Source organism: Coloeus monedula (genome assembly GCF_965178545.1).
Source record: "Coloeus monedula genome assembly, chromosome: 12".
NCBI lineage: Eukaryota > Metazoa > Chordata > Aves > Passeriformes > Corvidae > Coloeus > Coloeus monedula.
In genome coordinates this window covers 20,797,670-20,812,955 of record NC_138792.1, presented here as the reverse complement: position 1 = coordinate 20,812,955, position 15,286 = coordinate 20,797,670, and the positions used below count along the sequence as shown (strand labels likewise).

Below are 15,286 nucleotides of genomic sequence, written 5' to 3'. Positions count from 1 at the left end.
TGCAGTACGGGAACCATTGCCACTGTTCACGATTACTCAGACATGGAATGCAAACAAGCAACAACATCAAGGTTAGGCTGCAGCAGCTACACACAAACAGTATCCATGATGCACATCCACTGTCACAGATCAGCCTGTGTATGTGTATGTGGCCTGTGTATGTGGCTTTGCAGATATCCTGGGGGATGCATACCCTCTCCCCCTTGGTTGCAAGTGACTGCTCCTTTAGAAACACGTCTCAATTTGTTGCTAGTGGTAGATTAAGGGCTCGGCTCCTGCCGGGTTCTGAGCGGAGGATGAGTTGAGCTTCTTTGCCTTTGCAACAAACTGGAACTGGGAGACAAAAGGACCTGGCTTCTTCCTCTGGGTAGAAGCAGGTCACTGTATTCTCTCCCTCATAAACAGATAAACCCAAGAGTTTTCAGTACGAAGAGGAGAGAACCTGTGCTGAAAAATCACACAAAATGGATTTAAACCCAACTCCACTAAGACGACATGATGCTCCAAACCACCACCTGGTTGTGTACTGTTGTGTCCCAGCAGTACACAACCCCTTCACCTCCTCTCCTTTCCAGTGAGAAGCTGTGAGCTTTCTTCCATGCCTGGGAGCCAGGGAAAGGAAGCCAGGCCAGGCACAGAGCCCTTGCACTCCCTCCTCATCCCACTGCCATGCTGGGGAGCCAGGAGGCAGGAGCATGTAAAACCAAACCAGCAAGTGATTGCACTGGAAGAAAGCAATCTCATTATGAGAGCTAATGAAAGTGAACCGCAATTATTATGTAAACAGCGCTCAATCGTTAGCAGACGCTATTAAAGCCATTTTTCCCCCCACGGAGAAGAAAAGCGTAGGGCCCTATGGCACCCTCAGTTCTGTCTCTAAAACAAGACAAAATTCTTGAGGAAGCCTGTTTCTTTTCCTCCAGCCCAAACTAAACCAGCAGCACCACTCTGACCCCTGATCTGCACGCTGGTTGTTTGCCAGCTGTTCCCAGTGCCTCTGCCCAGACAAGGGGACATGGCTGCTACTGCCTCACACTCCCCCAGGACTGCTGGCCACCACACTTTAGAAACCCTAAGGTTGGCAGGTACACAAAAAAAAATCCAGCCCACACTGTTCAGAGCAAAGGCAAGCCTGCCTGGGTGCCCATACGTAGCTGGCAAGGGACTGATTTTCCATCAGCCTTGTAATTGTGCTCGTTTCTTTGATCACATGCTCTGTCCCTCCCATGGGAATGGGCCAAGGAAAGTCAAGGAAGGTGCAGAAGGTTATTTATCTCCCTTATTGCAAAGGTCTCCCTATCACGAATTTCTTTCCAATAGCAGCACTCACCACAACTGGGTGAAGCTGCTTGCTCTTTAATCTTCCATGGGGCAAAGTTACCTTCAAAACAAACAAGCCAACTCCCTTGCAAAGAGGACACTGCCAGCCAGTTGGCTATAAAGACACTCAAACAAGATCCTCATGTTTGTAGAAGCAGCAAAAAACTGCATTTCAGCCCAGTAAAAATCCTGGCTCTGTCTCTATGTTCCAAGAACGCTGAACCAAAACAGGCTCCACTCTTTAAAAAGAGGAGAGTACAAAGAAGCAAAAAGTTTGTATTAAAACTTAATCTTTTAAAAACACCATTATTAGAACCTGTAGTACCAGCCAAGAGTGATTTATCACCCCTGTCATCACAGCCTGCACCACAGAGCTTTTTATACCAAAATGTCAATGCTACAAAGCTAAATCCCCAGCTCACAATTTCTTAAAGCTGGCCCTCTGCTGCCAGCAAATCCCCTAAACCCCAGGATTTGGGGGTCCAGAGCAGCGCTGCTCCTCCATCAGTATCACACAGGGTGATGCGACCCAACACAGAGCATCCAGTGCAGGTTCTGCACAGTGCTTCCAAGCAGGAGTATGTTATAAGTCAGTGTAGGTAAACAAATCACCCAGGGTTATTTCAGCTTCTTTCAAAAGGAAAGTCAACGGACCATGAAGGCTTAAACTGCATTTTCCAATGCATGAAGGGACATACCTCGACGTGCCTGGTCTTCACAGGGCAAGCGGTCAGAGCTCTCCAAAAACCAGACACCCTGACACTTGGGGTTTTCCTGTGAAGTTGTTACTCTAACACACCCCAAATCACCAGTAATTTCTAGAATAGCACTACAAACCACAAAAGGTTAAACTGACTGCACATTACTTGAACTAACCTAAGGGTGACCCCTGGAAAGGAACAGCTATTGGATGTTGTGGTTCTGTAGAAACTCAATTACCAAAGCCAATTTCCTATGAGCATTTTTAAAAAAGGAAAAAGAAGGGGGAAAAAAAAGCAGCAACATTGCTGACAAAGTGTAAGGGCCACATATTTTCACCTCCCGAAAGCTGCAGCCTCGCCTGCATAAGAACTGCTCCTATTCCCACAAAAATGTTCAAACATATTTTAAACATTTCATCATTGTTTGCTCCCATCTGAGTTTGCTTAAAATCCAGACAATTCTCAGCTTCTAAATTGGAAACATTAAGAGAAACACTCCTTCAAAATCCTTTGCTCAGGGCAGCCTCTCTCCGCCATCCATGTACGTTTCCAACAACAAAGCCTGCAGAGAGAGAAGTCACTCACAGGGAACTCCCACAAATCCAAGTCCATCAGCCACTGGCTGTGTAAGCCACAGAAAATACGAATAGAAAGACAGGAAACTAACAGATTGCACTTCTCTGCTTAAAAGGTGAACAACAAAAAAAGTATTTCTAAAAGTGTTTTTGGGGAGGCTGGGAATCTGGCAATGCTTTACATTGGGAAAGAGGCACTACAGTCAAATTTCACATTAAAATCAACACTGAGCAGCCCTTAATGAAGATTGTTAAGCACCATCTCCATCCTTTCAAGCACTTTGCTAGTGAGGTGATGCACTGCTGCCCTTGGGGACCGTCACCCCATCCCACCTCCCTCCTCTCCCAGGACCCACAGAGACATGAGAGGTGACAGACTGCAAGGCATGAACTAGCAGGGAAGATGATTGTGCCAACCACGGCCACTTTCCAACAGAAAACACCATCCTAAGGAAACTACCACAGCCACATCCTCACAGGGGCAGAGCCTGCCACCAGCCCACATGGCTGCCACCAACTCTGAACACATAAGGTCTCCAATACTTTCTCACCAGGTTCCCTCTTCCCAACATGCTATTTTTATCCGAGCACCTTTCCCAGACCAGAAAGATGTAAACAAGAAGAAAATCCTCTTGCACAAACATTGTGCTTCAGCCACAGCCTTTGTAGAGCTGCACGTATTCTTCACAGGCAAAGAAAAACACAAAAATCTCTCCTAGAAAAGCAAAACAGTTTCATGAAATACTTCTTTAACAAAACAGGAAGCAGGTAAGGCGGACTACAACAAAGTAGTAATCTCTTTTAATTAAAACACCTGGCAATTAAAAAAAAGAATACACACAGCCATTTTTTTTCCCCCAAGATGCACTAACCCCAGTGAAGAGCATGAACTGCACCTTTCAGGGCACCAGAGGGGTTTGCCATGGGGCATCTTGGAGCACATGAGGTAATTTAGGGAACAAGAGGGAAACTTACTGAGTCCTTGCATTGCTTAGCAGTGGGAGAAGGAAGTTATCTTCATAATCTCAAAAGAAGGAAAAAGCAGGAGGAATGTGAGGAATGCAAGGAGGTTATTGCCCGGGAGACCGGGACTGGCAGCTCACTCTCAGCCTGGCTGCTGGGTGAGGAAGACATACATCCTGACCTCTCTGGCTAACAAGAATTTCCTTCCCCTCCCCCCCAAAAGAAGAAAAAAAAAAAAGAGCAGAACAGAAGCAAGTAATCAGGTCCCTGTAGATTGCTCCTCTTCTGGGAGGAGGCAGAGAATTCAGCAGACTGAATAATCCTGATGCTCCATCCTAGTGCTGCCCAAACCTGCAGGAGATGTCAAGGACTGAGCCTGTGCAACTCAACACACATGCATGTCCATAGGAGTCCATGGCGAGTCCATGGGAATGGCAATGTGTGAAGGGGACAAAAGATGAGAACTACATGTCTGACACCTCTTGAGAAGCACTGGCAGTCCTTCCCCATCCAGGCAGGTTCCAAGGTTGGCAACCCATTGCACAAAACTAGGACAGTGGAGTCTGCACAAGCTACCGTCCAACACCAAGAACAAGCTAAAACCACGGACATCACCACCTCAAGGAAGTGGGACCTTTCCAGCCTCCTGACAGAGATCCTGGCCCTACTGGGCAGAGGCTACCTGCACCTCCAAGACAGAAAACGCTCGTCTGGGGCCTTCTCCCAGCAGACCCATCACACACACAGCAGTGATGTTTCATCCTGAACTTCCTTGGCTCCACAAGTACCAAGGAAATACCATGGCAGAGGGGAGATGCAGGGACCCAAAACAGTGCCTTGCTGTCATGTTAGCCTTGCTCTGCTGCTGTTCAGTATGAATAAAAAGCCTGTTGACATACGAAAGCCACAGAAAATCTCCCTGAAACTACAAAACAGTACTGAAAACATTATGCAGCTCAGGCCTTCTGCACAATGTACACACGCCTATTCAGCCTCTTAAAAAACAGCTACATGTCTAAGGAAACATCTGATAATTAAGGCAATTTTAACAATAGATAATAATTTGACTATGAATTGTATGGAATGTAATGACTGCTTATTCTGGCAGAAAAAACAGAACTTTCTATGAAGTGTCTGCCAAGGAGAACGATACTCCCACTCAGCCCGGACCACTGCAAGCAGTTGCTGCTAACCACATGCTTCACGCAGCCGGCTGCTAGGACACGGCGCGTCACTGCAGCCGAACAAAACCCTGCACTGCACATTTGCAGAGAGAAAGCAGTGTCCCAGGCGAGCAATGGCCGGAGCCCTGACTCAGCCGGGAGCTACCGCCAGCTCCTGCCAACACTCACCGAGCCACATGGCCGCCTGCGCCGGACACCAGGGTGCTCATTGGTGGCCCACAGGCAAGTCATACACTGCCAGCTCCCCCCTCCCACTGTTTCCAGTTGCTAAATGACATTAGAAGCAGCTAAAAATACTTCAAGCAATTGTCTCATTTACTTTTCTGTGCCAGGAGTTGTGTTTGCTGTGGGGATGTTCTCCAACGGTCACTTCCCTGCCCATGGGTGGCCAGGCAACCACTCCATTAACGCATGCCAGGCAGGAGAAAACCCCCTGCCCACCAAGGACCACTGCCTTCATTGACAGGAGTCATGGCAAACAGGTACAGCTAGTGGCCAGGTCACTCCACACCTTCAAACAGACCTTAAGGATGACTTCTCATAACACAGCAAGTCCCAGAGCTGCCTCATGCAAACTAACTGCAACAGGCTCAGCAGCGCCAGACAGCACAAGTAACACCAGCCTGGAGGGGAGCCAGAAACTGTTTCTCAGTTGGAAGAGGCCACATGGAAGAGAAGCATGTGAAAAACTAAAGAAGTGTTTGCTGAACTTGACATGTAAAAACAATGGGCTGGTTTTGGCTGGAGTAGAGTTAATTTTCTTCACAGTGGTTAGTATGAGACTATGTTCTGGATTTGTGCTGAGCATAGGGTTGACAATATAGAAAAGTTTTTGTTATTGCTGAGCAGGGCTTACACACAGCCAAAGTCTTTCCTGCTTCTTGTACCGATATGCTGGCGAGGAAGTTGGAGGTACACGGGAGGTTGGGAAGAGACACAGCTGGGACAGGTGACCCCAACTGATCAAAGAGAGATTCCAGACCATATGACATGGTCACTATATAAAGTGGGGGGAAGAAGGAGAAGAGGGACATTTGGACTGATAGCATTTGTCTTCCCAAGTCACTGTTACATGTGATGGGGCCTCACTCTCCCGAAGATGGCTGAACACCTGTCTGCCCAAGGAAACAGTGAATTCCTTGCTTTGCTTTCATGCTCAGCTTTTGCTTTCCCTGTTGAACTGTCTTTTTCTCAATCCACAAGTTTCTTACCATTTATCCTTTTGGTTCTCTCCCTAATCCTTTTGGTAGAGGAGTGAATGAGTGACTGTGTGAGCCTTGGTTGCTGGCTGGGGTTAAACCACAACAAACAGCAATGCCAACAAAGCAGCTTTCCTGACTGACCAAGAGCAGCACACCAAGGCACCTACTGACAGCCATAAACACACTGGGGACAAGTGAGCAGCACGACATCAGGGCACACCTGCCCAAAGTTATTTTGGTCAAAGTCCCAGAAGTCCAAAAATCAAGGGTCAACCGATTTCCTCTGCCATGGGGAAAGAACTGCTCTCAACTACTCTCACAAATAAATGCAGCTATTCAATTAATTCGGTTCAAATAGAGATTAATTACACTGAACACTTCACTGAGACTGAACAGAGTGCTGCTTGCACCCAGCTCCCTGCAAAGGCAGGTTCCAGGTTTGCTCTGTGCTTCCCACCACTGTCAGGATAGCAGTGCCAGCAAGAGCAGGGATTACACTGCTGCAGGAACTTTGCCTGTTAACTGGCTACATTTTCCACCAACAGGCAAGACGGGCTTTTTTTCCTTTTCAATCCAGGAAAAGCAACATCTACTTCTTCCAATTAGCAGGAAAAGGGAAAGAATTTCTGTCTGTTTAACACCTGAGGGCAAGAAGCAGCCTTTTGAAAGAAAGGTTGGGTGGGGGGGTTTTTGTTTTTTAAATCAGAGCCACCTAGTGTGGGTCTTCGGATGCCACCGCACCAGCTCTCTTTGCATTTCATTCTGCAGCCCCACCAGACCAACCAGGGTAAGCAGCCCCTTCAGATGGTCACTCGGGGAGTTCTGCCCCATCACCATGACAGCCTGAAGACACATGGGATCCATAAGGAGCAACACGTTGCAGGTCAAATTTGAACAAAGTCAGCGGCTCCAGGACCCAGAACTTCCCAAGATGTGAACCGTCCATGGGAAATTTTCAGTCATCTTAAAAGCAGTTACAGGCTGGTGCTCTGCCCACACCACCTACTATCTACAGGCAATCCAGAGTCAGGTTTCACAAACCAGCTGTGTAGACATCAGGTCTATGAAAGCAATGACCACTCCAGCGACAGCAAGATTGCATCTCACCACTTCTAGGAGCTCTGCCACACACACATCACAGGGCTATAGGGGCAGCAGCCACTGAAGAACACTCAGGTACAAAGCAGCACCAAAGGGTCACAAATTATGAACAGCTTCACAGCAGTAATCTGTGTTTATATCTCTAACACCAAGGCTACATAAAAGGAAACAAGTTCTCTATGTCCAACACCACAAATAACCCATTTTACATCTCTTATCAAGCAAGCAGTGAGTTGACCAGCTGTGCACTTCTTTCAGAAATGCCTAGGTACTTCAGCAAGATATAACCTGCTATTTATGCATACTCTAATTAGGTCCTAAACTTGGTCTAAATAAATATTAAAGTGAACTCCTGGGTAATTATGGAGAAGGAGCAGCCTTTTAATGACACTGACATAGCAATGATACAGATAAAATGCCTCTTGGAATGAACATTTCCTTGAAAGAAAAACATTTACATACCTACTGCTCCAGAAGAAAATAAATGTTGCCAAAAAATTCATGTGAGATGCTATAAAACCCCAAATGACTCCCATGCCCTTCCAGTGAGGATGAGTTTCACTTGCTGTCACATAGCCCAGTGCAGGGATACATCTGCCTGCACCACCCAGCTGCTTCCCTTTGACAATTCAAGGCCAACATTTTGTAGGATCAGTAAACCCTGACAGCAAAGAAATCACTACAGTTAAAGAAACAAATTTGCCACAGCTTTTAAGACACCTTTTCACAAAGAGGCTAGGAAGTTTCTGTCTGCACTGTGAGCTAAAGCAACTTGCTAATAGAATGTGAGAATAAAGCATAATCCATCAAATCAGTACAAAAATCTAACAAATAAGTTGATGAGACTTCAGACATAAGTTCATGCCAGTAACAACCATGTGTCCACACATCATTCCATCAGCATTCATGTGTCCACAAGTGATTCCATTCAGCCCACTGAACCCTCCCCAACCTGTCCTCCACCACAGTTTAGTGAGCAGAGAGGTGCTACCAAGCGGAAATCACCAGTTTCCGCCACCACCCCAGTGGGATACTTATCCAAGCACACGACTCATTCCCTCACACGCATTTATCTCATTCCACTGATAGCCAGGCACCCAGGTAAAGGCCGTTTCAAACCACTTACCCTCCTGATGGAAAACACGCCACTTATCACCTGAAACACCAACTGAAATCAAAGCTTTGGCAAGTGATTCATTTCTGGAGACACAATACACACCACAGACCTCTTATTCTGGTGCAAGACCTCAGCCTCCAGCATTACCACCTGGTCCATGGCACTCCAGTGCCCCATGCTGATCCCACAGAGGCAATGGCAGGTCAAGTTCTTCACTCTGAGAAAGTTCAACACCAGCACTGGGACTGGTGGTTACATCTGCATATACCAGCTGAGTGGCAAAAGGGGAGATTCAGAGCCTCTACACACAACTCATGCCAAAACCACGTGAATTCACAGGGGAAATGTGAAACTGCAGCAGGTGTAACACCCTACTCCAGGTTTAATTTTAATATCAGTTGCACTTGAGGTACACCACACTTTAAAGCTGTACACAGCACGCCTCCTTTAAAGACTTCCACCACCCTCTCTGAAACACCCCACATAGCAGGATTACATTTAAAATGCAACTTTGCAAGACCTGTTGCTTTCCAAGCAAGGCCAGACACAGACTCCCTGCACCCCTGGAACAGCAACATAACCCAGCCAATATTTTCAGCATATCACTGCAGAAAGCCCTTCTTTTGTCAAATAATCTTACCTTGCTCATCACTTTTCTCAAACAGACAACAGCTTTAGAGATTCAAATGGAAGCCCTGTCAGCGTGATCTACTCCTGACATTTTCCAAAGCTCACCAAGTCATCTTAAACAACAATATATAAAATAGCGACTAGGTCAAACCTTCCCCATACTGGACTTAAGAGGAAGTCTGCTCATGTCCTGATCCTACACTAATGAGGGCTGGACTCAAATGCAAGACTATTTATTAGAGACCATTTTAGAAAGCAGGCAGAGTGAAGGGGAGAGAGTATTTTAACTGCAACCACTCAGACGTTTCTCATTAAAATATTTCTTGGAGAAGTAAACGGGCCTGCAATTTTATTCAAACAGATGTAGGCTAAATGCATATCATTAGTCTGACAATATAAAAGCACAAGCGACTGAAATGATTTTAATTTTGTCAGTGAAAAGGATAATGTATGCATATCTGGAGGGCACATCAATGGTAAAGATTACCCCCAGCTTCTATCTGAGCTGTCTAAAGGTATTTACTTGGGGTCTGTCTATGTTGTGACAGTGTCCCAGACCGAAATGAATGCCTCCAACACTCCACATTTTTGAGCCATTCAGTCATGCATTTTTGTTATTGTTGAAAGTAGTGCGAAATTGCAGCGCATGAGCTGGAGTCCTTGGTGGTCTCCGAGGATTCCAGCTAAAAAGGCACTTCCTTTGTTCCGCGGAGAATGCGGTCCAGTAGGTCATTCAGAAGGGGAAATAAAAGCAGCGGCCCTGGGAGGGAGATGAAGGATGAAACAAAAAGAATAAAATGTTTTGGGTGTGAGCACATTAGCTACCATTTCCTACTGCTGCCGGCTGCGAGCACTCCCGTCCCCGGGATGCGCAAGTACCTCAGGACGAAGGTGGAGGGAAGGAAGAAAGAAAGGGGGGGGGGGGGGGAAGGGAGCCATGTCTCAGTCCCTCTGCCAGCGGCCACCGGGGCGGGACGGGCTGCCCGCTCCCCGCCGGGGCGAACGGCGGCCCAAGGGCAGGAGCGCCCGCCCCGCCACTGCCGAGCAGGGAGCGGGGCCGGCAACAGGCGCGGTCCCGCCCGCCACGGCACAGGGGGCGGGGAGCCGCGCCGGGACTCTCCGCGCGGGATGGGCGCAGAGCGCCGGGGAGCCGAACCGAACCGTGCCAAGTCGGGCACCGCACCCCGAGCCGAGCTCCGGGCCCCGCACCAGGGTGGGAGCCGGGCCGGGGGAGCCGGGCCGGGGGGAGTCGGGCGCGCACCCCGCGCTCCGCGGGGCCGGGCCGAGCGCGCACAAAGGCGGCAGCGACGATCGCAAACTCACCGCTGATCTCGTGGCTGGGCGCCTCGCTCTGGCTGAAGCCCTTGGCGGCGTAGAGCCTCCGCACTTCGGAGCAACTTTTGGCGCGGGGCTCGGCGGCCAGCAGCAGCGGCAGGCTGAGGGCGGCCAGTGCGCACAGGAGGGGCGGCAGGCAGCCGCGCCGCCGCGGCATGGTGCGGGCGGGCAGGAGCTGCCGGGGCCGGGCGAGCGCGCCGCGAGGCTGGAGCAGGCGCTCCGCCGAGCCTGCCCCGTCGCGCCCCGCAGCAGCCGCGCCCGCTGCCCTGCGCCCCGCTCCGCTACGGCTCCGCTCCGCTGGCCCGGCGTGCGGCGGCTCTCCGCGAACTTGGTCCGGCAGGAAGCACATGGGGTGGTGGTGGTGGTGGTGGAGGAGGAGGTGGAGGAGGTGGAAGGAGGCGGGGAGGGCGGCAGCCAAGCAGGATCGCGCAGGGCCAGGACAAGCCTCTGCAGCCCCCGGGAAAATCAGGAGCTAGGATCCGCCCGCCCAGCGAGGCGGAGCGGAGCCCGCGGTTGCCCGCGCGGCCGATCCCGCGCGGGCGCTCCCTCCCGCGGAGACCCCCGCCTCTGCCCCCAGCACGGGCACCCCGAGCACCCGCCGCCCGGAGCCGGGGCTGGGCATCGCTCGGCCTGAGGAGTTCCCACCTGGCATCCACGCTCCCACTCAGGCAGTTCCGAAGTGCCGCAAGAGATTCCCCGGAAAGGCCTGAAGGGCTGGCTTGGCTGTGCCTCCGGAACCGGAGCTGTAGATGGTTCAGCTCTGCCCCAGGTTTAATAGGTTCACTACGCTGATGAATTTTGACATCGCTGTGACAGGTCTCAACTATGTGCATGAAAGACTTACCAAAACCGACATTTTTCCACCAATCTTCTGTTTTCAAGAGTTTAGCAGGGCAAAGGCCTCAGGAACACTTACACCAAGGTGCTCCAGCCACTCTCCTTCATACCCCAGCCCAGGACACAGACACATGCATAGATGTAAACAAGCCCTGCTGAATCCTTGAACCCTCGGAACCAGAGTACAACAGTTGCTCTTTGCTTCTGTTTACTAAAAAATTACAGACATAGTTCTACAAGAATGATAGGCACCGTCATAATTTCACGAGGCTGCAATGTCATTCAGAGGGTCTGTTCAACCCTTGCTCCCTGTCTGACATGGTGAGGTCATGCAGGTGCTGCACGGGGAGTTCTGTCCTGCTGCAGTGTCCATGTGTCTGTGCTCAGGGCTGTGTCTGTGCACAGATCCATTTGTCCCAGGACAGTCTAATGGCCCGGTGATAGCATCATTTAAGAAAAAGAAATGTGCAGCAGTTTACAATACAATGCTCCTCTGTGAGCTTCATTTCTCTTATTACCACAATGAGGAAGGAAAGGCTGAAACAACAGCAAAGGAACTTGCCAGCTTCACCTGCTTGCTCCCAAGCTTTTGCTACCAAAAGTCCAGGTGGGTCAGGAGGAAAAGCCCCTGTATTTATTTCCCCTGTGAAAGTAAAGCACATCCATGCTGTCCTGCCAGGCACTTCTCCAGGGAACAAGATGCTCATCCAGCTCTGAGCTTTCCAGTGGCGATGCTGGCAGCTCACCACAGCCTTGGGGCAGCACAGGCTGCTGCAGTCACAAATCACACCAAAAGCAGGGGAAAACCACATTACCACAGCCCGCCCTGCACCAGGCACAGTGGAGAGGCTCATGCTGCAGCAGGGCTTCCCTCTGCATGGATGCAGGGAGCATCCCCTGGCTGCACAGAAAATGGGCCCCACCATTCCCAGGGCGAAAAAACAATGGAATTTGCTTTATCATAGTTTAAAGAGTCTCCATCAGCCATCCTGATGGAAAAGAGTATAGGGATCTCAGTCACCTTGCCATCCTCTGAGGCCACTCACACTAAGCTGGTGAGACAAGCCAGGCCAGAAGTTCTCATGAAGTTATAAAGTGTCCTGAGAGAGAATAATCCTCTAGGATCTGGCCCTGCAATGTATGACTGAGTTCTGGTTTTCAAAGCACTACCTCACCCTCCCAGCCTTTATTTGAAGAGACAATGTGAATTTTAAAGAGAACCCAGCAGGGAGCACTGCATTTTTTATTCTAGTGTGAGAGAGAAAACGAGAGTGAGAAAGTCTGTGGGGTTAGAGACAGCTTGCCATTTGTTGTTTCTCATAATCCCATACCTCGGTGGGATTTAAAAAACCTCCTGAAAAACACGGAGGGTTTTGTCAAATACTTGCTCAAGTAGTTAAATCAAAGGCTGAAGCAAAACAATGGAACTGCCTGAAAAATTTCATTAAAAACTCTTTCTTCTTTTTCTTTTTTATCTTTTTTAAGGAATGGAAAAGTAGCCTCTCTCAAAAGAGAATTTTTTTCTCTGAGTTTTTTGCTTTCTCCAGCATTTTTGCACATCTGGCAGACCCTCCCCAGCCCCCTCACCCAAAACCACTTGAGCGATTTCCCTTTTCCACTTTTCTCCCTTTCCCAGGAGAAAAAGATGGAGAAAAACGGAGGGAAAAATTCATGGTTTAGTTTTGAAAAGACTGAAAACTTCTGACTTCATATGTTCCCCAAAACTCTTTTGTCTCCATTAGTATTTCTGCCCCCACACTCTGTGTTTCTTTTCCAGCCCTATCTCAAGGCCTGCTGTGGTGACACAGGCTGCTCCTCGATTCTGGGGCTCATGTCCCCATCTCCCCTACCTGGCAGAGTGCTGCCTGCACGGCTTTCAAAGCTGTTTCGTTTCTACCTGCTCACACTCAGCTGTGAGTCTCTTATTTTGGGGGATCCCAACGTGTGCCTATCACCCGTGCAGGTACCCCAGGCTGGGCACAGCCAGCTGCAGCGAGGAACTGCTGGCACAGCCATCACTGGTGCCAGCACAGGAGACAGAAACAATGTGGGTGACATCACCCACATTGCGTCTGCACAGCGCCTCTTCCAGCATATGCCATGGACCTTGCACGACTTGGCATTTCAAATTTCCGTCATCTCATTCAGTGGAAAAGTTGCAGCCCTGCCAGCTTTTCAGAGAGAAGGAAAGGCAGGGAAGGAGAAGCCAGAGAAGACGTGTCTCCAGTTGCTTTTCACCTTCCTCCCATGTGCTGCCTCTCCTGTCCAGCTCAGACGTCCAGCCACACTGCTCCTGCCCAAGCCTTCATCCACACAGCAAAGTTATGTTTGTTTAATTAAAACCACTTTGAATCCACTCTAAAGGAATCAGCACAAACTCTCCATGGGGCTGTAGTTAAATCATGATAAATCTTATTGGTATCAACCGAGTTCCTATCAGCAATGTACTGGCTTACACTGAAAATTGATACAAATAATTGCCAGCTGCACAGGATTCCTGGGATCAATTGTAACTTCAAGTTGGCAGGAGTGGAGTAGCCCTCTAGCATGGGCAAATCTTGGGAGCAGAGAGGAATACCAAGCCCAGCTGCGGCACCAGTTACATCCAAAGATCCCTCTGGAATTCTATGAGGGCTTAAGCTTTGGGTCTGATTTAATTCTGGTCCTGGCCATAGGTCTGCCACAACCCTGCAGTGTTTCCAGTCATTTGTCAGGGAATTTACTGGGGGGTTGTACTTGGATAAAGATTTCAGATGTAGCTGTTTAGGAAAACCTGGCTGAAGGCTATCCTTGGCCTGGCTATCATTAAGGATGATTAAATCCTACACTCTGGTAGGAAAGTCTGGGCCACAAGGAGGTTAGAAAGTGTTGAAAGGGAACTGGACAAACATGTCTTCCCAGCTCCAGCTCATCAGCAGGAGATGGCTCACTGTAAACCCAAACCAGGCATGTTCCTGTGGCAGAGCAGCTGGGCTGGAATGAGGGATGCTCAAGAGGAAACAGTCTCCTTTGATAAAACCCCAGATACCACAAATTCAGGGGTGTTTAATCCAGGACATCTGTCATGTAGATGGGGGATCCTGCTAGTTGCAAAATGATGGTCTGAATCTGGTTTCTGAATGTCAACAGCCTGATATTTTAGGGTGAGCAGATCCAGTGTTTTGGTGTGGGCTGATGTCTCTATTTATTTTTATCACTTATTTTTATCTGAAGGCTACTTCACCCTATACAGAAGAACAAAAACTCCTGCAGTAACTGCTCCTCTATGGGACAAGGATTAGCTTGAGTTAGCTCCTTGCTGCTTTCTGCAGATGGGCTGATGCCAGCTGGGTGCGAGGCGCTGTGCACACTGAAGCAAGATGGGAAGATTCTGAAAGGACAGGGGGGATCAGGCCGGCCATGCAGTGAGGCCACTGCCAGAGTGTCGCTCAGCTTCCCATGTCTGAACCAGCTTGCAGTGCACTGGGCTTGCTCTGCAGAGCTCAAGACCATCTCCATTTTAGGGAATGCAAGAGTTTGTCTCTTTCCCCAGAAGGACAAGAAGTCATCCCAGCTCTGTCCCCAGGCACCACAGGGAGGAGACCTGGTGACACACAGCTTTGAAGGGCACGGGGATGCACTCACTTTCACAGATTTTCATGCCTGCACTTCCTAGCTCTCCCAAAAGTGACTGTGTGGCAGATGGCTCTGACGTGTAGCACACTCACACCCAGAGGATAAAAATATCCCCCAACGGACTCCTGGGAAGTGAATGTCAGTCACCATTGCTCCAGCTCTGGCCATGGCTTCTTCTTCTCCTCAATCCCCCATCTGAGGGTGCAAAGAGGGTCCCCCAGGCTGCGTCTCCCCAGTGGCATCACACAGATCAGTGCTGGCAGCTGGGTTGGCATCCCAGATCCATGCTGACTCACCTGCATGTCTTCTACAGCACAGCATTCCTGGGGACATGTCCCCATCCTCCCTTCCCCAGGTGGCCTTACATATGGCTGCCACTGAGGAGGGGTGGGAGGTGAGATGGGACCCTGCATCTGCTTCACCCAGGCCTTTCTCAGTGTGATGATAGTCGTGACATTTAATTCTCCATCGGCACTCACATAACCTTCCTATGGCCATGAAGTGGGGCTGGAATGGGGACTGCTTGAGGCAGGGGGGTTGAGAGGGAGCAGTGGTTGCAGGGCAGAGGAGGTGAGTAGCACAATTCAAGGATGACAGAGGAAACAAGCCCACAACTCATTCTTGTATTTTCATCCCTTCCAAGGAGCAATCCCCTGCTCAGCCCTCCCTTCGACATTCTGGACTATATTTGCAGAAGGTATCACTG

The 15,286-nt window shown here is 49.5% G+C and overlaps 1 protein-coding gene across 1 annotated transcript in view; it reads right to left on the bottom strand.

Annotated features, from left to right (window-relative positions):
* Positions 1 to 10,495, bottom strand: part of GPC4 (glypican 4) — a 67,145-nt gene extending 56,650 nt beyond the window's left edge. The window contains exon 1 of the mRNA XM_082289405.1: positions 10,117 to 10,495. Within this exon, the coding sequence (XP_082145531.1) occupies positions 10,117 to 10,477 (361 nt within the window). The 5' untranslated portion in view covers positions 10,478 to 10,495. The remainder of the gene's footprint in view (positions 1 to 10,116) is intronic.
* Positions 10,496 to 15,286: the final 4,791 nt, after the last annotated feature.